The sequence below is a fragment of the Aspergillus costaricaensis genome (assembly GCF_003184835.1).
Source record: "Aspergillus costaricaensis CBS 115574 unplaced genomic scaffold BO79scaffold_4, whole genome shotgun sequence".
Taxonomy (NCBI): domain Eukaryota; kingdom Fungi; phylum Ascomycota; class Eurotiomycetes; order Eurotiales; family Aspergillaceae; genus Aspergillus; species Aspergillus costaricensis.
Genome location: NW_020291804.1, coordinates 578,307 through 601,742, shown reverse-complemented (window position 1 = coordinate 601,742; position 23,436 = coordinate 578,307). Strand labels below are relative to the sequence as shown.

The following is a 23,436-nucleotide window of genomic DNA, read 5'->3' as shown; positions in this document are numbered from 1 at the left end:
TTTGGTAGTTGGCTTGCTTTGCCTGCATTAAGTTGCTTGATTGTCCGATTGGGGGTGATTGGCTTGCTATTCCGGGATTGTTCTGGGGGAAGTTGGGATCAAGTTCCAGCAAGTCTGTTGGAAAGAACGCTACTAGAACTTCGGGGGTTTTCTGACTTCTGAGATATTTTCCTTGCCGACATCCCCGAGTCCCTCCTAAATCAGTGGGACTATACATATCCAGTGATAGATCACTTGCGCTTTTCATCAACTTTTCACGATTAACTACCATAGTTATCGTTTCTTCTTGGAGGTGAGTACAAATAGCTCTTTCTTATCATAGTACTATCTTTCCATGTTCCCGCTTCACCGCCTCCCTGCTTGGTGGTGGTAAATGGTGGCTGCTGCTGCTGCTGCTCTCTGCCCTGCTTTCTGTGTGTCTCTCTCTCTCTCTCTCTCTCTCTCTCTGTCTCTTCTCCCTCCCTCCCCTCCCCCCCACTTGCGTCTTGTCTCTTGCTCTCACATCATAATTGAATCTCTTACCCACTAAACCAACTTCTCCCTCCTTCCCTTCCCTCTTCTTATCGTCACACTCTTGTTAACCCCCATTCTTTCTCTTTTCTGACGGAGGGAATTGATCATTGTGCCATCGTTCATCTTTCCTTACAGTACCATTCACTAGTTCCTTTGCTCCCCCCTCCTCCATCCCCCCAATGGCCTAGTCCGCCTTCTCTCTTCTGGCCCGCTCTCTTCCCTGTTGGCAACCCCACCAAACACCCTCTTTCTCTCTCTCCATACATACCAATTCATTCCCAGGTACTCCAGCTTATCTCCCTCCTCCCCCCCTCCCTCCCTAATCTACACTTCCCTTTTCACCCCCAAACTAAAAAAAAGGTACTTTCATTGCTTTTTGCCCTTTCCCTTTTACACCCCTCCCCCAAACCCAACACAGTCTTGCCCATCGTTGCCATTGTTATTCTTCTTATCACCGGAATATCAAAATTCACCAGATTTCTGCCCCTAATATTTCATGGTTTGCAACTAACTGATTGCGCTATTCACCAGATTGACTGCAGATTGGTTCCCGTTCTGCCTGTCATTGACTGACTGACTGTGATTCCTCGCTCCGCCGCGTCCGTTTTCGTCATGGCCGCCGAACAACGGTCTGCCGCCATGCCCGATGGCCAGCCCAATCCGGGCCCCATTGGCTCTGGCCTGAATGTTCTGGGCGAAGATGCGTTTGTGAATGCCTCAAATGCCACCCCGGATCTGCGGGCTGAACAGACCCAGCCCTCCACCCTCCCCGATGCCCCTTCCTACTTTTCTGATACCCCGGGGAACCACGCTTCTTCCGTCCCTCCAGGTGTCGCTTCCCCCATCACTCCCTCCCAGGCTGTCAAGGACGCCAAATCGGGTCCTGAATTGTTGCGCCGCTTGAGCCTGATAGAATCTCCCATCATGCTGGACGCCGACCCCCGCGAACAATACCCCAGCCTGCGTCTTACCGGCCGAGTGATCAGTGCTGCATTCTGTATCCCCTATAAGCTCTATCTCCATCCCGGGTCCGACTGGGTAAGTCACTTCCCCCACCAGATCACTCGTATTTTGAGGGGGGGAAATCAGTAAGAGGACTTAGCTGATCGAACGGGATTGTAGGAGCTGAAACCCCGTCCGGGGACCTCCGCTCTATTTGATTCAATGGCCTATCTTGGTTCTGATGAATCGAGATGGTCCCACACCCTCGTTGGCTGGACCGGCGAGGTCGAGCCGGTCCAGGAGACAGCGATTCCTTTGCAACAGATTCCCATCAACACAAGTGCCAAGGTGCCGACCACCCTCAACGGTTCGGCCTTGCCCCTCAATAAAGCTGCCGCACCGGTGCCTGTGGATGCCAGCCAACGCCTACCCAGTCATCCTCTCCTTGACGGCTTCGAAGTGGACCTGGAGGACCGAGAAAGGCTCGATCAGCAGCTGAGCTCCAGCCGCTACGGTAAGATCGTGCCGGTCTGGTTGACCGGTGAATCGGAACATCCAGATGACACGGTCTTCTTGGACGACCAGGGTCGGTGGAGGCGTTATGCCGAGCGCGAGCTCTACCCACTCCTTCATTACAAACAGCACGGTCCCACGGACGGCAAATCGGAACGTAAGTGGTGGGCAGACTACGTCCGCATGAATCGTCTCTTCGCCGACCGCATTGCGCAAGAATACAAGGAAGGAGATATTGTCTGGATCCATGACTACCATCTATTCCTGGTCCCGAGTATGCTGCGCCAACGCATCCCCAACATTTACATTGGTTTCTTCCTGCATGCGCCATTTCCCAGCAGTGAGTTCATGCGCTGCTTGGCCAAGCGCAAGGAGGTGCTCACGGGGGTCCTGGGGGCCAACATGATCGGCTTCCAGACGTTCTCATACTCTCGTCACTTCTCATCTTGCTGTACACGTGTCCTTGGCTTTGATTCCAACTCGGCCGGGGTAGATGCCTACGGTGCTCATGTAGCAGTGGATGTCTTCCCGATAGGTATCGATACCAAGACGATTCAAAAGGCAGCCTTCGGGTCTGCCGAGATAGAAAAGGCAGTCTTGGGTATTCGCAAGCTTTATGCCGGAAAGAAGATTATTGTCGGCCGTGATCGACTGGACAGTGTACGTGGTGTGGCCCAGAAGCTGCAGTCGTTCGAGGTCTTCCTCGAGCGGTACCCTGAATGGCGGGATAAGGTGGTCCTGATCCAGGTAACCAGCCCAACCAGCGTCGACGAGCAGAAAGAAGAGAACAAGATTGCCAGTCAGGTCTCTAATCTGGTTTCTACCATCAATGGCCGGTTCGGATCGTTGAGCTTTGCCCCCGTCAAGTACTACCCGCAGTACCTCTCCCCTCATGAGTACTTCGCGCTGCTGCGTGTCGCTGATGTCGGACTCATCACCACGGTCCGCGACGGCATGAACACGACTAGCTTGGAGTATATCATCTGCCAACAGAATAACTATGGCCCCTTGATCCTCTCCGAGTTCTCTGGTACGGCGGGGACTTTGTCCAATGCCATTCATATCAACCCATGGGATACCGTCGGCGTGGCGGGAGCCATCAACAAAGCCCTAACCATGTCTCCGGAAGAGAAGATGTCACAGCATCAGAAGCTTTACAAGCACGTCACTGCAAACACAGTCTCGTCCTGGTCAAAACAGTTTGTCACTCGTCTCCTCACCAACCTCTCGTCATTTGACCAATCCGTGGCAACGCCGGCCCTCGATCGGGCCAAGCTGGTGCGGCAGTACCGTCGGGCTCGGAAGAGACTATTCATGTTTGACTACGATGGTACACTTACTCCGATTGTCAAAGACCCGCAAGCTGCGATCCCCTCGGATCGGGTGCTGCGTACTATCAAGACCCTCGCCGCAGACCCGCGAAATGCGGTCTGGATCATCAGTGGACGTGATCAAGCCTTCTTGGATGAGTGGATGGGCCACATCCCCGAGCTAGGACTGAGTGCAGAGCACGGATGCTTCATTCGCAAGCCCCACTCGGATGACTGGGAGAATCTGGCCGAACGGAGTAACATGGGCTGGCAGAAGGAGGTCATGGATACGTTCCAGCACTTCACAGAACGGACACAGGGCTCTTTCATCGAAAGAAAGCGCGTGGCCCTGACATGGCATTATCGCCGTGCGGATCCGGAGTATGGAGCGTTCCAGGCTCGCGAATGCCGGAAGCAGCTTGAAGACACCGTCGGGAAGAGATGGGAAGTTGAAGTCATGGCCGGGAAAGCCAACCTGGAAGTTCGGCCGACGTTCGTTAACAAGGGATTCATCGCGGCTCGCCTCGTCAATGAGTACGGCACCGGCCCTGGGCAGGCTCCTGAGTTCATCTTTTGCTCCGGCGACGACTTCACAGATGAAGGTAAGGCTACTTTCCTTTTCATTCTCAGCTCTTTATTTCTCAATTCTTTTCCACCTTATGTGCCCTCCCGTTATTCCATCTTATTCTACATTCACTAATAATTCCCTGTTATCCACAGACATGTTCCGTGCCCTACAGAAATTCGACCTGCCACAAGACCACGTCTACTCGGTCACTGTTGGTGCAAGCTCGAAGCAAACGGCCGCCAGCTGGCATCTCCTGGAACCTGCCGACGTGATTGAAACTATTTCGATGCTCAACAATAGCTCGTGCTCCCAAGAGTATTGAGGGTCTGTTAATACTGCACTGGTGGTCTTTCTCGAAGCGGGGACAGGGTCTCCGCGTAATCGCCCTTGATTTCCACTTAACATTTGCGATTATTGATATATATTTCTGCCATTCTTTTTCCAGGCGTAGAGGTGATGCTGTGGTGGCGGCGATTTGTTAGAGGGCGTCACGAAGCGGGTATGCATTCGGCATTTGGATTCTGGGGGGTCGTTCAGCCATTAGCGAGAGTCCAGCATGGGGGTTTCTCCTACCTTTTTTGTTTCTCTTTGTCTTTTCCCTTGTATTCTTTTCAACAGCCCCTGCCTACCTTCCAACCGTTGATCTTGAACATTAAAAACTCGAGCATGACTGCTTGACGCTCGAGACAGACATCATGGATGGATACCTGTTTATGGTGCTTTTAATTGACTATATATAGATGGGCCGGCCTCGAGAGGCAGATGCCTTCCATTGTTATGATGCGTTAGAACAATATAGAACCCCGATGAAGGGCACGATTCAACAAATAATTCGTCTCCCGCTCACGACTCGTAATATGGCCAGTACTAAGTCAGTAGACGTCTTGTGAGTTGCCGCTGAGAACAAGATGGGTCGTTGGTGCCGCGAGAGGACTACGACTATTACGACTACTACTAGTACTACCACCACCAGGAGAGTAATGTATCAACAACCCATTGAGGAAATATAGTGCAGGACAGGGGGGGCTTCTTTCTGGTAGTTCGTACTTCAATGACGTTGTTCGAGTAGAAAAAAAAAATGAAAGCCGGGCAGAAGTCCGCCGCACGTGCCTTCGTATTATTCGGAGAATATGCTTAACATACATAATACATAAAGAAAGAAAGGAAAGTATGGAAGAGTAACTAAGAAGCCGGACTGTATCGGCAATTTAACTTCTTTATTCTTTCTCTTTCCCCCTCCCCCCGCCTCTTATTTCTTCTCCAATCCTTTGGCAACTCTTCCTGAATTGTTCCTCTGTCCAGGGATGACCCATCACATCGGCAATGGTATTATTCCCCCTCCCCCAACCAGCTAGTAAAATAGCTCAATGGTGGGGAGGGGATCCACCTGCCAAATTTCCCCAATCCCAAGCAAGAATCCTGGAGCCCCCGGGTTTTGGGACCGTGGTGCACCATGACAATAGGGCGTCGAAGTAACCAAGGCCTAACTATCGCCAATGTATTCCGGGTGTCGCTTCCTGTTGGATCCCAAACTGATCGTCCTCGTTCTTTAGCCGATTCGGCACAGCATTGCCGACCTTACTCCCCCGCCATCATGGCGGTTGGCTTTCGGTCTTCTTTGCGAGCCGTTCAAGCCCTAGCTCCTAATTTTCTAGTCTTACTTCGCTTCCTGACTCACGCAGCCTAACCGTCGTTCCTTTATCTATCTCATTCCCTAACAGGGCTGATCCTCGAAAAGGTCCTTGGCAGGAAGACGCTTCCAACGCTGCTATAACCAATTGCCGCCGATGCCGTCTGCTGGACGCGCCTTGAGTCATACGCACATATCAACTCGCTTGATCTCTATCAAGTCGATAGCTGGGGCATCGATGCATACTTCATAGTGCCTGATCCTTGACCGTTTTCTTTCTCTATCCTCTTTCTGTTTCAGATCCCATTCCCACTTCTCGTTGATTAGTCAGGCGCGCGCCATCACTTCGACTGATTGCTTCCACAATCCAGAGTGTTCTTGCCCAGCCCATCTGGTCGTGTGTAAGCCAAATAATTAATAAAGAAGCAGGGTGCCTCGCAGAGTGGCTGGCTCGTCTCTTAACTACTAGTCTACCTGCTTTCATTTACCAGGAAACATCACCCTTTGATATACACGAGACTCCCAGACATAAAAAAACTTTTCGAAAATCTGTGATATCCCTTCGGGGTATACGTTCCCTCAAGATGTCCGCTAGATCATCGCATGATACCCAGCAAGACTTGACCATCTCCGCAAATGGGGAGAAAAGTGGACCCAGTCAGGCTGCCAACTCTCCCGTTCCTGAACAATTCCTTCCGCTAGGGAATGAGAAGGGTGATGAAGAAGTAGGCCTTGGCCCCGAAGCACAAAAGGAATTGTCGAAAACCCCGACGAATGTTAGCCATGTTGGCGCACTGGCCAGTAGAACCTTGACCCTAGTCCGCACCCGAGAGTCTGGAAGGGACCTGGGACCTCCCCCCGATGGTGGCTTCAAGGCATGGTCTCAAGTAGCCTTGGCTCATTTCGTCATCTTCAACACCTGGGGCTACATCAATAGTTTTGGTGTGTTCCAAACCTACTATACCGAGACGCTAGGTCGCACCCCGTCCGATATCTCCTGGGTAGGCAGTATCCAGATCTTCTTACTCTTCTTCGTCGGCACCTTCTCTGGACGCGCAACCGACGCCGGCTATTTCAAAGCCATCCTGACCATTGGGGCTGTCCTGGAGTTATTTTGCATCTTTATGACCTCCCTGTGCACGCAGTATTGGCAGCTGTTCCTGGCTCAGGGCGTTGGTCAGGGCATCGGTTGTGGACTGATGTTCTGCCCGACCATTGCGCTGATGCCGACTTACTTTACCAAAAACCGAGCGATTGCGATCGGAATTGTGGCCTCGGGCTCTGCCACCGGCGGCCTGGTTTTCCCGGCGGTGGTCATGCGACTCCTCCCTCAAATCGGATATGGCTGGACCATGCGGACCCTGGGGTTCATCTCTTTGGCGACGCTGATTCCGTGCCTGGTGTTTCTTCAGCAACGACTGCCTCCGCGTCGCAGCGGACCCCTCGTCGAATGGGGGGCGTTCAAAGAGGCGCCCTATGCTTTGTTCGCCTTGGGGATGTTCCTCAACTTCTGGGGCCTCTATGTCGGGTTCTTCTACATCGGGAGCTTCGCCCGCAACATCATCGGGGTCTCCAACTCGACGTCGATCGACGTCCTTTTAGTCATGAATGGTGTTGGTCTGCTGGGCCGGTTGATTCCCAACCTGATGGCCGATCGGTACACGGGACCGTTGAACATGTTGATCCCGTTCAGCCTGGTGACAGGAGTGGTCGCGTTCTGCTGGGCTGCGGTTCACACTTACAACGAGATGTATGCCTTCAGTGCGTTCTATGGGTTGGCAGCCGCAGGAATCCAGTCGCTCTTCCCGGCCACCCTGAGCACGCTTACCACGGATCTGAAGAAGACCGGAGTGAGAATGGGCATGGTGCTCAGTGTAGTGGCTGTGGCTGCGCTGATCGGTACCCCCATTGCCGGGGCACTGGTCGATCGGGATGATGGGCAATATCTGTATGCGCAGATGTTCATGGGCAGTGCGATTCTGGCGGGGACGCTGACCTTGATTGCGGCGAGAGTGACGAAGCTGGGGCTGACCTGGCAACGAGCGTAGCCAGGATGACTGCCGCGGTGGGTGAGCAGTACTTGAAGCTGAGCCAACTGTACATACAGTAGACAATTGCAGTGAAGCAGTAAATAAAAGTGTATTAACTAGAATAACCAAGTTAAATATGACACCAATGAACGCCCGCGCCTTAGTCAGGCTCCCCGCCTGTTCTGGGCAACTGGCGGCGTGACTCAGAGCTGTTTTTGTACAATAGTCAGGGTTTAGGGTGTGGTTTTCTCAATATTTGTAACCAGAGACCAGAAAGTCCATTGAAATCTCATTCCACAGTTCGGTCTCCAACTGGAGTACAAAGTACTAGTAGTTATTATTTGGCGCAGCTTCTCTGCACTGGATCGTGTAAGTGTCGGTCGATCTGGTGGTACTTCCCCGCCGCAGCCCCTCCGAGAATGAATGCCTTTGTTTGACTCCTCCATCCCTCTCTTCTTCATCGCTCAGCCCTCTCCTCGCTGACTCCAGATTCTTTTTGCCAGCAGGGGGAAACGTAAACCCTATTCAACCTTGACTCCTCTCCTCGACTCTGAACCCCATCTACTCGCCCTACTCCCCACCCAGCATACATCATGGCTCCCCGCGGTCGCGGAAAGTTCTCCAAGCCCTCTCGCGGAGGTACGTTTTTTAAACCTTCAGGGCCACCACAAACCCCAGCTCCCCGGGACCAACTAACCATACACACAGGCGGAAAACGCTTCAGTCGAGACGTCCAACCCGTCGACAAAGACGGTAACCCTGTTGGCCTATGGCGGGTACGCACCTCCCCCTCCTGCAAGAAGAAAATCCTCCTAACCAGAAGGCCTAAACAAAACACAGGACGCAGACGAGGACGCCCCCTCCTCAATAGACGAAGACGAAGAAGAAGAAGGCAGCACATCCGAGTCAGACTCGGACTCCTCTGAAGACGACGACAACAACAACACCCCATCCTCCTCAAAACCTGGCCCTTCCTCTATCCCACCTACGGCAGATACCACCGCCTCAGCAGCCCCCGAACTCACCCGTGAAGAGCGCCGCGCCGCAGCCAAAGCCAAAAAGCAAGCTGCGCAAGCCCGGCGACTCCAAACCGCGGCGCAACCGGGCGATTTACCCCCGTCCTCATCGGATGAGGAGGACAACTCTGACGGATCGGATGGCGAGGATGAGGATCTACCTGCGAACCCGAACCATACAAGTAAATCTCGGTCTCAGTTGAGTAGTAGTGCGGCCGCTGGTGCTGGTGCTAGTGCTAGTGCTGGTAAGGATCAACAGGATCTGTCGCAGCTTTCGCGACGGGAGAGGGAAGCTATCGAGGCGCAGCAGGCCAGGGAACGGTATATGAAGTTGCATGCGGAAGGGAAGACGGAGGAGGCGAGGGCGGATTTGGCGCGGTTGGCGCTCGTGAGGGAGAAGAGGGAGCAGGAGCGGTTGAGGAAGGAGGTTGAGAAGGAGGAGAAGGCTGAGGCGGCGAGAAAGAGGGCGGAGGAGTTGAAGGCGAAGTTGGGGGCTAAGGGGGGTGGGAAGAAGGGGAAGAAGGGGAAATGAATTGATGGGGTTTCATTTGGTTTTTTTAGATTTGGTTACTTATTGAGTTGGTTTTGGCTTGATGCCTGTGCAATTGGATAAATTCCGAGTATCCATTTTCGTGGAATAAGAGAAGGGGGTATTGTGGGAGTAACAGTAGCAGAAGTGAGTCTATGATAGACGCTATATAACCCAGCTATGCTGTACAGTATGAACCATATGTCTTTTGCCTGCTCTCATGTGGAGCAGAGTATGAAAGGAGACCACCAGAAACGAACCTATGCAATCATTATGCTCCCGAACCCATTCCCTGAACGGACAGAACAGACATAAAAATAGACCAAAGATCACCATATACACCGGCGCCGAAACGGAAATGACAAATTACTTGCACAAGAATGGGTAGAACAGGTGTGTATAACATGTCATGTGCGGGGAACAATCATGCACCCCAGAACAGTCCTTCCACCCCGTGGCCTTGCGCCACTATCCCCCATCCGCAAATCAAGCTCACCAGCCACAGCACCGCAAATGCCAGGATGGGGAGCAGCAGAAGCTCCGTGTTGTGCAGAAACGGAAGCGCATTGTATCCGAGGAACGTGATGTAGGTGTAGTAGGTTACAGCCGACAGGTAAAGTGTGTTTCCAAGGAAGGTGGCCAGGGCGTTGCTGGGGCTGCGCTGGAGCAGCGGGAGGACCAGGAACTGGACCACGTAGAGATGCAGATACAGAGGAAAGAATGCTCGATTCGATACCTAGTGTCTGCGATTAGCCGGTGCTGCCACTGGGCCAGTATGCTCTAGGAGTGTCACTTACATCAAAGCAGTATCCGAATTCAAGCTGGTCCTTCTCTCCCGGCTGCGTGAATAGGCCTTGCGCTGCGCCGCGTCTCCGTCCACGCCCGCCGCGGAATCCCGTCAGCGATGCGGCTGCGCCATCGGGCCCGAACAACCGCGGGATCGCGAAGTACCCGACTGTCGAGACCAGCAAGGACGAGCCGATGAAGTGGACAAAGATGAAGATTAACGAGAGCCGGACAATGGAGCCGAAGGAGGGCGCATAGGCGAGTCCCCACGCGAGGGCGGTAAGTAGAAGGAAGAAGGATAGGAGGTAGGTAAATGAAGGGTCCGGACGGTGCCAGGTGTTTTTCGTTTCTGTGCGAGGTTATTAATATAGGTGTTGATGAGCGTGTGTCAGATCCCGGGGAAAGCGGGCCATATCGGCAAGGTGCGGTGTTGGGGGCAATGACATACGTTTCTGCGGTGAAGCTTGGGTCAGCATAACCGGATGCGCGCTATGGAACAGGAGGCCGGCATCAACTCACATGGTAATAGATTGATTTGAAGACCTTCTTCGGCGCAATCAACAAAGATGTCATCTCCCAGATAGCCATCTCGAAGTCCATTTGCGGGAACTTGAACAGCCTGTAAGCCAGCCAGGGGCATCAGTAACCGGTCGATGAGAATCGGAAAAGGCCATGGTTGTCCCTTTGATAGACGTATCATGCTTTTCCAGTCATCCCCAGAGGGGGAGATGTAGCCTACCTCTTGAAGAATCGCGGCATGCGGATACTAGACCCGCGGCTTGCTGGGGTGGTGCCGCCGAAGCTGGCCGGGCTGGCATGTTGGCGGGGGACGGAGATGTGAGGATTCATCTTCAATGAGTGGTTAAGGGAAACCCCAGGTCTTGGGACATGGGAGGGAAAGGCACGGATGTCATGTACCCACTACCTCTATCTGACCCAGGGGGGGGGGGGGGGGGGGTTTGGTTTGTTGATTGAGGTGGTGGTGGATGGGGGGTTGGAATTACGATCTATTAGCGAATGGAGTGATTGATTGATTGATTGATTGCTTTGCTTGTTGATGATGGAGTGGCCGTTGGGTTATGTCATCAGCCTCTTCGGCCCAACTCCCGGATCAATTCTTCCCCGACAGTCCGATCGGTGGATGGCGGCAGAATCATCAAAAACCCCAAAAAATAAGTTACAGTTTGGACTGGCGGAGGGTGGATATTCTATGTAGGTAGCATCTACTTAGTCTAGCCTGTCTGGTTGCTTGTTTGCTTGCTTGCTGGCTGGCTGGCTGGCGGATGAAACATGGAAGCCATGCCATCCCTGTAGGAGATCGACCGTGAACGCCGGTGTATCAAGTGCGTGGCGGCACTAGAACCGTCAGGAAATGGCGATGTATCACATTGCGAGGGTTGCCTGTTGAGGACAGGAGCAGCTCCTTAATTTATTTTTCTCATGCATGGCTTACATTTGACTGACATTCGGGCGACAGAATGCCCCAGCTCCGGGCCCCGGAAGGTGGGCATGACCACCACCCTGTATGTATGTGCCTGGATATGGAGACTGTAGATGCAGTTCAGCCAGCGTGAGTAAATCTCCGGCAACGAGGGAAGAAAAGTGATAGATAGATGATGCATGGTGGGAAAATGATGCAGACCCCTCAGGCTGGCCTGATCGCAAAAGCCATCGTTGGATCGAATTTGATCCATCTCCAGCATACTGACAAATTCGGTCGTTGCCCTACCTTGGGTGCGATGGAGCTCTACGATGGGTCACAGAAGACTGGAGCATGGACAGGACAGGATCAGTTTCGTATGAAATGATAGATATTATCGATCGGGGGGGTGCATGACGGCCCGTTTCCACTTGATCCAGTAGGAATTGAGGAATACGGAGTAACTGGATCCACTTGATGGCAGTCAATTCACTGGAACTGGGAATAGCCAAGGACCCTCCCCAAATGGAACCATGCAAGCTGCAAGACACTCCTGGATCGTCCTTCTGATACTACTGTACAGTAGTAGTTCTGATCCAAACTTGTTAATACGTACTACGTAGATAGTTTGATGTGAGTTAGGGAGGCAAAAGGGAGACTGAACTCGCAAGCTGGAGAGATATTGAACCTGCAGGAACTCGGATGCATGCCCCTGAGAAACTGACTGACTCTTTGATTATCGCGACGGACTCTAGACCCGCAACTAGTGAACGCTACTGGAACTAGTCTGGAAGGTGGACGATGGCAGATGGTCCATCCCTGAACCACTCCAACGGACTAAACGTCTGCTTCTGCCCATGCTTTTTTTATTTTGCTGCTAAGGGAGTAGTGTACAACTTTGTGCTGTTCTCCTCTTTCTCCGGTGATCCCACTTCGGACGCCGTTCCTGGGCGCATTTCCATCTGCAAGTCCGGGGGCTGCTCAGGCATTCAATCAATTCATTTCCCATTTTTGTCCCTCTTCAATTGCGCCAAAATTCCTGAAGCGTTTCAATCGCTACCCTCCTTTCCTTTCCACCTTTCTCACACTCTTTGCACTCCCTCCTTCTCTCATCGTGGCGACCCACGATCGTCACCGGTCGGTTCCCGCTTCAACACTCGACCGTTCCTTTCCTGTGCGTCTTTGGTGGTTCGCCTCTAACTTTCCTGGATCGCCTTCTGTCTATCTTCCTCATTGAATCTCTGGCTAATCTGCCTTACCGCATAAAAGATTACAGCAATCCTCCCATAAGGACGTCGATTTGATCAATCGACTTACCCCCTTACACTACGAAATTTCCCTTTCCCCCCCCTCCCCCTCACGCAATGTGCGACAGGTGATACACACCACCCTTGACTGCGCCTTGAAGACGGTCTGTTCGACTTCTGTGAAACTCAGATCCGGTCCTGAGCACGCGATTCTATCAACCGGCCCAAAACCCCCTCCCTCTCTCGATTGACGCAGGACGGTGTGCACGACAAGTGGACAATCGTCTCAACTACCTGCTGGTTGAGATCGTCCATGGCCAACGGTGCCCAGGGACTTGGCGACCAATATCCCTAAGGCTCAACCCCCTTCTCTTCACTCATTCCGTTCACTACAACGAATGCCAGACGTCCTTGGTAACCATTGACCACAGGGCAGTCTCAAAATGCCTCAGCAGCACGCCGGCCGGTCCCCCCCTCGAACACCCCCCTCCGAAGCTGTCAATGGGAAGCCTACAAGGAGAGGGACTCATCCGCGACCCTCTGTCCGAGAGACCTTCCTAGATGACTTCAATCCAGCCGACAACACCAACGAGAACAATGAGTCTTGTGACGAGCGAGATCCCCACGACCTATCGCTGTCTCCGAAGCATGCGGCCCGCACCTCCATCGTCGATAATATGCTCCTATCCCTAGACCAGTTCGTGGCGGGTTCCTCTGTGCTGGATGACTACCGGTTATTTAACTCGGTATTCGAAACGGACCTCTACGGCCACGGTTCACCGGAATCGTTGGCCCAACGACGTTATCGCGGACACACATTTTCATCCTCCCTATCGTCAGAGGTAGATGGCACCTTTGACGACGGCACGGCTCGCCATGCGTCCCAACTCCCGAGAGGTCGTCGGAGTAATAGCAGCTCGAATTACCATTCTAGCCTGAGAAGATTTGGGAGTACGCGCAGCCGGGAAGGCACCGGCCCACGCGGCCAGCTATATGACTATCGGCCGAGTTCTACGGCAGCGACAGGGGCTCATACTGCTAGAAACGGGAGCAAAGGAAGTGCTTCCTCCCAGTTAGACTTTGGTCCGCCTCTGCTACGTCGCCGAGCGGATTCAACTGGCGAGAGACGTTCGGCGAGCTTCGACTTCGGTACTCGGCCACCTTTCATCCCCTTTTCCGAACCGGTTGCCGACTACGGTTCCTGGTCCTTCAGCGACTTTGACGCAGCTCCTACGCCAAGTATTCCCGGAGGCCCCAGTAAAAACCACCCATCTTCGCAAGGGGACTATGCAGGTTCGCTCAGCCTGCAGCAGTCACGGACGCCAGTGGCCTCCCGACGGAACAGTATCAAATCTCCGCGTGCGAATACCACCCGGAAGTCTCGCCCGGAGAACATTGGCACGGCCACCATCCGGAGCCGAGATCTCGACCTGGCGAATCTGGGCGATGCAGGCTTAGAGCTTCCGCCTACAATCCCCTCCTCACTTGACCCGCCTGCGCCCAGCCCAACCATCTCCTTCAACAAACCAATATTTCCCCCGCCGCCTGAGCCAGCGCCGGCCAAGGAACGACCGGGATTCTTTCGACGAGTCTTTGGCTCTAAAGCTCCCACATTCGGACCGTCCGATTACAGTCAATCCGATTCCCATTCCGCCCAAGAATTCGAGACCAAAGATGTCAAGAGCTGGAGACAGCCGCTGAAGCACAGTGGGACAGGGCTCAATTCGGGCCGCGATGGAAGCCATCAAGTGGTGACCAAAAAGTCGTCCTTCTTCCGCCGGCGGAAGAAGTCCGTGGCTGAAAGTGCCCCGCCTCCGATCGTGCTTCCTCCGGAGCTGTCAGGCTCCAGGGCGATGGAAATTATGAAGCCCGAGCCTAGTCCGGTCAGTAGTCTGAAAAAAGTGATGAACCCGTATATCACGGATTCCACTGCATCTGGGCTGGACCAGGCCAACAAGCCCTCGCAGTCCCGTGCGGCGGCGGCAGAAGATGCGGAAGCCAAGAATCCAGGAACCACGTCAACGCACAGTCCGCGAGGCAGCCTCCTTACAACCTCCGGTGCCCCCAAGGCCAAATACAGTTTATATCCCGCAGTCTCATCCGCGAATAATCATGAGGCTACCTTTCTAGGAAATAGTAGTGGAGATGAAGAGTCCGGATCCAAGTCTAATGGTCAGGATCCCATCGCTCCTGTTGACCGCCCACCAGCTTCAAGAGCATCGCGCGATGGCGTGAGCTCGCGCGGCAGTGATTTGGACTCCGTGGATAAAGACCAGGTCTTTGCTTTACCAGGCGGCTTGAAGCCACAGGAGACTGTTATTTCCTCGCTTTCGCCCGTCATGGAGAGCTTCTCTCAAATGAGCGCGAGCCCCACTCACAGTGCTGAGGATGTCCCAGAAGAGTCCAAGGAGATACCCACCTCTGACGTACCCAAAGATGAGATTGTTGATGGCACGAGCCGATTCTCTACCCCTGCCAATGGCCCGGGTGGCTCGCCACGGGCTTCGATTTCGGAAATGTCGAATTACTACACGGCATCTGAGAGTGCCGCCATGGGGCCAACGGAGCCAAAGCTTGCCGATCTTGCGGAGACTAGCCCGGATGACATCCCGGCTAGCGAGCCGACTGTTTCGGACAAAGAACAAGCGCAGATGCTCTTTGATAGCCAGGATCAAGTCGTAGGAAACGAGCCGGCTGCGGCTTGGCTGGGCGATCCGGACCGAGCCTTCGTCCGCAAGGCGTACATGGATCTCTTTGACTGGGCCAATCTGAACATCCTGGCAGCCCTTCGAAGTCTGTGTAACCGTTTGGTGTTGAAAGGAGAAACCCAACAAGTGGACCGAGTCTTGGATGCCTTTTCCACCCGGTGGTGCGAGTGCAACCCACGTCATAGCTTCAAAGCTTCTGGTTTGTCCACGCCTTCAACCCTGTCTCACTGCTTGATAGCTTTCGATCTAACTGCTCTACAGATGTCGTGCACACCATTTGTTACTCGCTTCTCCTGCTGAATACCGACCTGCACCTTGCCGATATCGAGCAGAAGATGACGAAGGCCCAATTTGTCCGAAACACTATGCCGACAATTCATCGAGTGGCGGCGGATGCTGCGCCGGACGGCTTTGACCAACGCGACGCCAACAAGTCAAAATCCCTATCACAAGATCCGCCGTCCCTGGCCTCGAATTCCAGATCTGCTACCACTGACGACCTCGAACGAAAAGCTCCAACTGCTGATAAGCCGACCAATGGCCCTACCAAGTTGGTAAATCGACTCTCACGGACGGATCTCTCGGCCAAAATGATAAGTGACCCTGACAATGACACCGGCCCCCTCGTCAACACCCCGTTTACCGGCACAATGCGAGCGTGGGAGCAACAAGTGGAAATGGTGCTACGAGACTTTTACACGTCGATTCAGAAGCAGAAACTCCCGTTGCATGGTGCCCCAGTGGAAAAAGAGCCGACACGTTCGTCCTCGAACAATCTACTGGGACCTCACCCTGGTGGGCTCCGCAGGAGTCCGAGTACAGTCAGCAAAAGTGGCTCTGATATCTATCCACGCGGCCGCTCTGCCGATTCCCGTTATGGAACGGCACGCTGGTCTTCGAAGCCCCGATCTCGAGCCAGGCTGTATCCGCCTTCTACGATGGGCTCTAGCCGGACCAGCTTGGATGACCAGTCTTCCCTCTGGAGCCCATCGGCATCCAGTACGTGGAGCAAGTATTCTTCTGGGAAGTTGACCTCTGCGTCGGTGGATTCTTTTGGCTCGGATTACCCACGTGGGGATTATCAACAATCGATTGGCTTTGCCAATGCCTTGAGTCAGGCAATTATCCGTGAAGACTCGGCACATTCGATAGCCAGCTTTGAAGACGCCGAGCGGAATACGCCTCTCCTGGAAGATGAGACTCTACAGCTTGCGGGCGCCCCTTGGGCCAAGGAAGGAAGCCTTAAGCACAAGCATCACTTGGACTCGGTAGATAAGAGGGCTAAAGACCGCAACTGGAACGAATGCTTTGCCGTCATCCAACAAGGTTGGATGCGCCTGTTCTCCTTCAACGCCTCCATGAAATCAGTCCGACAGAAGGCCAAGCAACGGCATCCTGGCGGCGTCGTGGTAGGAGGAGGCAACTGGACAGAAAATGCGGAAGAAATCTGGAAGTTCCTTTTGCGTCAAACCATTGCCAGCGCGCTGCCACCTCCCGGGTATTCCAAGTCTCGCCCGCATGTCTGGGCCCTGAGCCTGCCCACGGGCGCCGTACATCTATTCCAAGCCGGCACGCCAGAAATCGTTCGGGAATTTGTGTCCAGCGCCAATTATTGGAGCGCGCGACTATCCAAGGAGCCTTTGATTGGTGGCATTAGTAACATGGAGTATGGCTGGAGCGACGCAGTCATTAACAGCGCCCTGATCTCGGCAGAGAGCAGCCGGACACCTCCTTCCTCGTCGGGGGCGCGACCGAGCATCCAGAGCTCGATTCGCAGCTCTATTGACCAGCAGGGGGTCCGGCCCCGACTGCCGGCCGACCGAGTGCACATTAGCGATTGGGCTCCTCCGCAACAGAGCATGATGGCATCAGCTCTTCCAGAAGATGAACAGCTGAAGGCCCTGCAGACGTATGTCAAGAACGTGGAGGAGGAACTGCAGCGACATAACGAGCTTCGACCCGCCATGATCCTTGCCTTCTCGCCGCGGCACCCCAATGCAGCCAAGGCGTTGGCCAACTGGGAGCGCAAGTCGTCGTATCTGCTGCGGGAAATCGTGAAGTTCCGGACCTACATTGACTCGCTCTCCTCGGCTTTGGAGCAGAAGAAACGGATCTATACCAACCGGGAAGAGAGCACCCCTGCCGAGTAACCTGTGCTTAAAGAGGTGTCTGAAATTCGCCCGACATCATACTATCGAGCTGGCTCTCGGGGATTTGAGGGCGAGGAGCCCCAGGGAGCTTAGATTTTCTTGATTTGCTTTGTATACCCAACCCAGCTTTAATTACTTCCCCATTCACTTCTTTGTCTTTCCGTTGGAATATAAGAAAAGTCTCCGACTCTAGAGTGCACAGAACTTTGCACTACCTTTGAGGTTCCCTTCTACATATCCTATCTCTTGCCTTTGTGACCCTGTGACCCCGATCATCATGTACTTACTGTCTTTTGATTTTTTTCCTCTTCGATCCGGTTTTGACGAGGTTTACGTGACTGGTTGCGATGAAGTAAGAAGTTTCAGTGAAATATCTCAGGGTCTGACCCGGAAATTTGGCAGTAAAAGAGATTCCATATCCGTTTTGATTGATCCCAAGGTGAATGAAGCGTTAGATCTATGGAAGACGTAATAGAGTCGTATACTGAGTAGTGCTAACTTCTTGGTGGACGGGACCGAGCGGGCACGTGCTGATTGGGCGAAGGCACAACAACAACAACAACCATAACAGGAAGGTTGCAGCTGCACCACAACCTCACTCTCCCTTCGATGTTCTTGGTTTTCCATCCACACCCTCATCTCTCGCTCACCACCCTTTCTGTCCTACGCACCATACCCTCTATTATCTCTCTAATCTCACCGCAGCCACGTCTTGCTCGAGGTGGTGGTGAGCTGGCGGGCCTGGCATTGGCGCTAACCCGGCTGCCCGCCCAAGTGGGTAGCACAAGAGCCCGAGTCTAGAGTCTATCCAGTCTAGACAACCGCCGCGTTTCAGCGCCCGTTGTTCCCTAAGCTCTTACTAGTCTCCTAGTCTCCTAGGGGCTAGGATTGTCGAGCATTGCATGGTGGAGGTGGGGACAACAAACCCTCCCCCCGTCACCATGTCGACCGCATTGCCTCAACCACCTTCCTCTCCGTCGCCTGAGTCCCCAAACGTCGCCGAACACGCGCATCCGGTGCGCTCCCCGACATTCTCTCCACCCCCCAACCCATTACACGAAGAAGGACTCCCGGCTCTCGAAGACGTATTCCGCGATCCAATCCCTTTGATGGTGGCGGAGAACGCGCGGGGAGGTCTTTCCCCGACCACAATGGACACTCCCGCCCGAGACGGCGCTGTCGACGACCACTACGCTCATGAGAAACCGGGCGCCCTCAGTGATGCCCAACGCCATAATCCTGCAGTTGACCCATCGACGGTGGAAGACCCCGCCCATGACGATTCGAACCTGTCCCTCCCCCCTTTGCCCGACAACGACGATAGCAGCCTTTTGTTGTCCGCCGACGATGACTACCAGGAGCGAGTGGACGACCAAACTTTCATCAAAGAAAAGGAAATGCGGCGGCAGTTGATGGATATGGAGTCCAGCTTTCTGCCGGAACCTTCGACCATCGAAGTCGCAACCACGAACCGGATTATTGGTGCGGATGATACTTACTTGGTTGGAATACACGAGGAGGAGCCTGTCCCTGAAGTGCTGGAAAGCACGCAGATTTCGTTCGTGCCGCCCGATGATTCTATACATGACATCGCAGCGGCCGCGGATGGCACTCACACACCTCAAACGCCCACCCATGAGCACAGACAGGACACAGCGGAGGATTTGGACGCAACGCCTGCCGCTTCCCCCGAACGACATGGTGACAACACCACTATCCTGGAAGCGATCCCATCATCTCCTTCGGCGGCCGCTGCAGCGAGGACAAGTACCCGTAACCAGTCTACCTCATCCGAAAATGCGCCCGACACCAGCCATATTGCTCGCGACGATGCATTTGATCGCTCTCCTGTACCGGACGCAGACATCTCACTCCAATCCAGCCATCACAAAATTCGCAGCCTATCACGCAGTGTGTCCCCTGGAACGTCGAGGCTGTTTCATGACAACAGCGCGAATGACGCCGATACAGCCTCCCATACGAGCAGTCGTCGAAGCAACCGACCGAAGTATCTGACTAGTCGTAGTTCGGCCCATCGGCTTTCATATTCCTCGGTCACGAGTGCGGGTACAGAAATCACAAACAGTGATGCGACGCTGGGCGCCGACTACGCACTTCAATCAGGCGGTGCAGCGCCGGGCAACCCGGGTTTAGCGCATGCCGGACAGCGCAACACATTGGCCCGGTCGGTCAGCTTGGGAAGCATGGCATCAGGTATCTCGGGATACAGTGATGAGAATCTCTTTGATCGGAAGAACCCTGGCGGGACCACGGAAGGAGGCCTACAGACCTTGGATGAAGAGGAAGGCCCAACTCAGTCACGTCCGGGGTCGTCTTACCAAAGGTACCAGCAACAGCAGCAACAGCAGCAGCAACAACAACAACAATCAGAGCAGCGCCCCCAACAAGAATTCCATCCCGATGACGCTTCTGGACCGATGACACCACGGGCGAAACCCCAAGACACCGGATTTCCTACAGATACGGTCCTCGCAGAACGTGTCAAAGACGTGCAGGTTCCCAGCGCATTCGTGAAGCAGTTCCGGGAGGACTATGGTAGCCGTGGATTGTCTCCTGAAAAGCGGACGAGCGCCACTCCGGCCTTTGCCCGGAGTGGCCGCACCATGACGCTCAAAGAGCAAAGCAGCACCATTGACCGTCTTTCCAAGGAGAACTTTGACCTCAAGATGCGCATCCACTTCCTCAATGAAGCACTGAATCGACGCTCTGAGGAGGGCATCAAGGAGATGATCTCGGAGAATGTTGAGTTGAAGTCAGACAAGCTGAAGCTGCAGAAGGACAATCAAAGCCTGAAGCGCAAGTTGCGCGATCTCGAGAAACAGTTAAAAGACCAGCAGTCCGACAAGGAGTCGATGCTGAACCATGACCCCGAAGGGTCAGACGAGGAAGACCGTGACCCCGCGCAGGACGAGGAGATTCTCTTCCTGCGCGAGCGGGCAGAGACATATGAACTGGAAATCGAGCGACTCCGTTCGGAAAGCATTGCCCGCGAAAGTGAGAAGAGACGACTGGCCGAGATGGTGAAATCCCTCAGTGACGGGCGGCCCATGGGATCGGATGTTGGCGCCCGGGAGGAGAGGGTAAGTACTGGATTATCCCTTTGTGCATTCTGGACGCTGATTGTTTGTTACCGCAGGATATGTGGAAGGACATGCTGGAGGCCGAGACGGCGGCTCGCGAGCAGGCAGAAGAGGAAAATAAGCGGCTGCGCGAAGAGACCCTGCGCTTGAAGAACGAGATGAACTTCCCTGTCGTCGCCGCGCGAGTCGGGCAACGCGACAGAATTGGCTCAATGGCCTCGTACTCTGCTGCGTCCGAACGAGACTTCAGCCGCGATCCCCATACTGTTAGCTCATCCAGCTCGACGCTGGTGATGGAGTTGGAACTGCTCAAGCAAGAGAATGCGGAGCTGAGAAAGGAGGTGAGCGCTCAGACCTCGATGCTCACGTCCCGGAACCGGGAGAAGGAGCGGTTATACCAGGAGATTGAAGAGCTCAAACTTGGTCAACGCCGGGATGGGACTCGATCGGTTGCCGGCGACAGCATCTTCGATCGCTCGGCGTCCCGGGCACATGGTCGGCCCTCTTCGCGCGCCAGCGATGGCACGGGTCAATCGCCGAGCGACGATGCCGAGCGCGAAGACCTAGAAACGCGCGTAGGCCAGCTGCGCGACCAGGTGTCGGCTCTGAAGCTTGAAAACCAATCTATTCGGGAACAGCTGGATGAGGTCAACCAGGATTATGACTCGCTGGACAAGGCATATCAGGCCGACGTCGATGAGGCGGAAGAAGAGATATCGAACCTTCAACAAATGGTACAGAATCTCCGACAGGAGCGCGACCAGTCCATGCAGATAGCCGAAGAGCGCGATGAAGCATTCCAAAACATCCGCGCAGAAGCTCAGGAAGAGCTAGACGCCATGAGTGAGGCTCTGGAGCAGAAGGTAGAAGAGTGCCAGCGATTGAGCGAAGAAGTGCGTGTTCAGGACGAAAACCTTCGGGCACTCCAGGCGGAGATGCGCTCAGCTAGCGAGGGCATTATTCGGCTTGAGGAAGATGCACAGAACAATCTCCAGCGGTACAAGGCCGTCCAGCAGGAACTGGAGGACTGCAACCGCGAGATGGAGTCGCTGGAGAAGGATCTCTATGAGGCTAACACTAAAGTACAACGGCTCACCGTGCAAATTGAGTCGAGTCAGAATGAGATTGCGTTCCTCCGCGAGGAGCAGGATGGCGACAAGATCAAGATCGGAGATCTTGAATCAGAGCTCAAGTCCTACCAGCTCAGCCTGCAAAGCGAGCGCGACAAGACACGCGAACTCGAGGAACGGTTGGCGGAGGAACGGCACCAGCGTGAAGTTGTGGGCAGCAAAGAGAAGCAAGAGGTGCAGCGCATTGTCAACGAGCTGAACCGTGAGGCGACCACCGCCAAGGAGGAGAACCGCAAACTTAGGAAGAACCTGTCGGCGCAGGAGATTGAAGCCGCAACCTGGAAAGAGCGGTTGCTGGACTTGGAAAACAACCTACGAGAGACGCTGGGTGATCTAACCGGGAGTCGCTCTAGTCTGATTTCCAACATCATGAAGCTGCAAAAGGAGCTGGAGTCGACGGCCCTGGAACTCGAAAGCACGCGAGCCAAGCTGGACGACAAGGAGTCTCTTCTGCGCAACCGTGATGCGCTGCTGGAGAGTCATGGGCTGGAATCGCGCAAGCTGGCCGAGCTGCTCGACCGCGAGCGCCATGCCCGCCGTGCCGACAAGCAGTCGTTCGAGCAAGCTCTCAAATCCCACCACCAGGCCTCGCGCACCATCACGCAGAACAACTCGCGCATCTCGGAGCTGGAGAATGCGCGTAATCAAGATCGCAAGCGCTTCACCACTCTGGAGCAGCAGTTCCGCGACCAGCTGAGCGAGCGCAACGTGATGCTCCTAAACATCTGGAAACGCCTGTCAGCCATGTGCGGACCGGACTGGGCGCATTCAAACAGCTTAATCAATGGCAATCTCCCCAGTCAAGAGGTCATTGGCAACATCCTCTTCTGGCCCGGGTTTAGCCGCAACCTTCTGCTCGCTGTCAAGACCGTCGAAAGCGTGATCTCGGGCTTCAAGTCGCGCATCAAGGGTGTTGAACGGGATTTGACCAAACAGTACCAGATTCTGGAGCATACCTTCAGTCTGCGCGTTAAGAAGCTTGACCGCCTCGAGGAGTCCATGATGAACATGCGCGCACAACAGCACAGCCGGAACCAGTCCGGAATGTCTCCTGAAATGGCGAAGCTCCGGGGTGAGAACCGGCTCTTGAAGGCCGAGCTGAACCTGCTTCAATCGCACTCACGCAGCCGTGGACCTGCCTCTGCGGCTGTCTCCGCCGCCGCTGTTGGCATTGGATCCAACTCCCCACGGTCACCGACACGTGCGCTGAGCCTAGATCCTGGAGCCGATGCAGAACCGGGCTCTCTGATCCGTCATCACTCAGCAGTCGAGAAACCCGCCCCGTCGCGCGGTCTGTCGCGGAGCGCCACCACTGGCATCCCTCAACCCTCCCATTCGGCCTCGACAACCTCGACAGCGACGCTCGCCAATGATGGGCCAGGAGCACTGGTGCAAGGTTCTCGCTCCCGACATATGTCCGCTGACCCGGGGAGCAACGAGAAGTGGATTCAACGCTTGCATGAGCTGGAGAAGCGATTGAAGGCCGAACGGGAGGCTCGCCTTCTGGACCGAAGCGGCGCACGGCGGCGCCTGGAAGAGCGCGATGCGGAGAACCAGCGACTCCGCGCGCAGCTCGAGCGACAGCGTGTACGCAAAGAGCTATCCGGGGGCACGTCGACCGATGAGGACGTGCGCGCGCGTGGTCAACGGCGGCTCGAGGGGTCAGATCCGGGCACGAGTGACGGATATGATCGGCGTCGGGACGATGAGATGAGCTCGAGCGAAGGCGAGGGCATTTACGTTGACATTGAGGTTTGAACGTAGCCTTAGGGGGTGAGGTTGGGGTCGTGGGCCATGATCGTTGGGCGTATTGGGCGTTCCAGTGCAAGGCTTGCGAGTGGTA

The 23,436-nt window shown here is 54.5% G+C and overlaps 6 protein-coding genes across 6 annotated transcripts; 5 read left to right on the top strand and 1 right to left on the bottom strand.

The window, feature by feature from the left end:
- The first annotated feature begins 757 nt into the window (after positions 1 to 757).
- On the top strand, positions 758 to 4,661 carry orlA (putative alpha,alpha-trehalose-phosphate synthase subunit Tps2). The gene is made up of 4 exons (XM_025682119.1): positions 758 to 873; positions 1,045 to 1,551; positions 1,636 to 3,880; positions 3,999 to 4,661. Exons 2-4 carry the CDS (start codon positions 1,126 to 1,128, stop codon positions 4,166 to 4,168), a joined length of 2,841 nt encoding a protein of 946 aa, XP_025543553.1. The 5' UTR covers positions 758 to 873; positions 1,045 to 1,125; the 3' UTR covers positions 4,169 to 4,661.
- A 1,136-nt stretch (positions 4,662 to 5,797) lies between these two features.
- On the top strand, positions 5,798 to 7,683 carry BO79DRAFT_55493 (putative MFS monocarboxylate transporter). Its single transcript, XM_025689418.1, has one exon. The coding sequence runs from the start codon at positions 6,061 to 6,063 to the stop codon at positions 7,522 to 7,524; it is 1,464 nt and encodes a 487-aa protein (XP_025543552.1). The 5' UTR covers positions 5,798 to 6,060; the 3' UTR covers positions 7,525 to 7,683.
- Positions 7,684 to 7,894: 211 nt separating this feature from the next.
- On the top strand, positions 7,895 to 9,054 carry BO79DRAFT_243000 (PDGFA associated 1 family protein; the record flags this gene model as incomplete). Its single annotated transcript, XM_025685249.1, has 3 exons — positions 7,895 to 8,145; positions 8,215 to 8,282; positions 8,347 to 9,054. The coding sequence occupies exons 1-3, from the start codon at positions 8,100 to 8,102 to the stop codon at positions 9,052 to 9,054; spliced, it is 822 nt and encodes a 273-aa protein (XP_025543551.1). The 5' UTR covers positions 7,895 to 8,099.
- Positions 9,055 to 9,226: 172 nt separating this feature from the next.
- Positions 9,227 to 10,760, bottom strand: BO79DRAFT_207150 (unc-50 family protein). The gene is made up of 5 exons (XM_025682118.1): positions 10,577 to 10,760; positions 10,357 to 10,456; positions 10,286 to 10,289; positions 9,849 to 10,186; positions 9,227 to 9,787 (listed from the first exon to the last, which is right to left on the bottom strand). Exons 1-5 carry the CDS (start codon positions 10,684 to 10,686, stop codon positions 9,476 to 9,478), a joined length of 864 nt encoding a protein of 287 aa, XP_025543550.1. The 5' UTR covers positions 10,687 to 10,760; the 3' UTR covers positions 9,227 to 9,475.
- A 1,987-nt stretch (positions 10,761 to 12,747) lies between these two features.
- On the top strand, positions 12,748 to 17,457 carry BO79DRAFT_55473 (Sec7 domain protein). The gene is made up of 2 exons (XM_025689417.1): positions 12,748 to 15,411; positions 15,474 to 17,457. Exons 1-2 carry the CDS (start codon positions 12,948 to 12,950, stop codon positions 17,360 to 17,362), a joined length of 4,353 nt encoding a protein of 1,450 aa, XP_025543549.1. The 5' UTR covers positions 12,748 to 12,947; the 3' UTR covers positions 17,363 to 17,457.
- Positions 17,458 to 18,303: 846 nt separating this feature from the next.
- Positions 18,304 to 23,351, top strand: BO79DRAFT_138200 (putative anucleate primary sterigmata (ApsB); the record flags this gene model as incomplete). The annotated part of the gene is made up of 3 exons (XM_025678150.1): positions 18,304 to 20,463; positions 20,520 to 21,155; positions 21,237 to 23,351. 3 exons carry the CDS (start codon positions 18,304 to 18,306, stop codon positions 23,349 to 23,351), a joined length of 4,911 nt encoding a protein of 1,636 aa, XP_025543548.1.
- Positions 23,352 to 23,436: the final 85 nt, after the last annotated feature.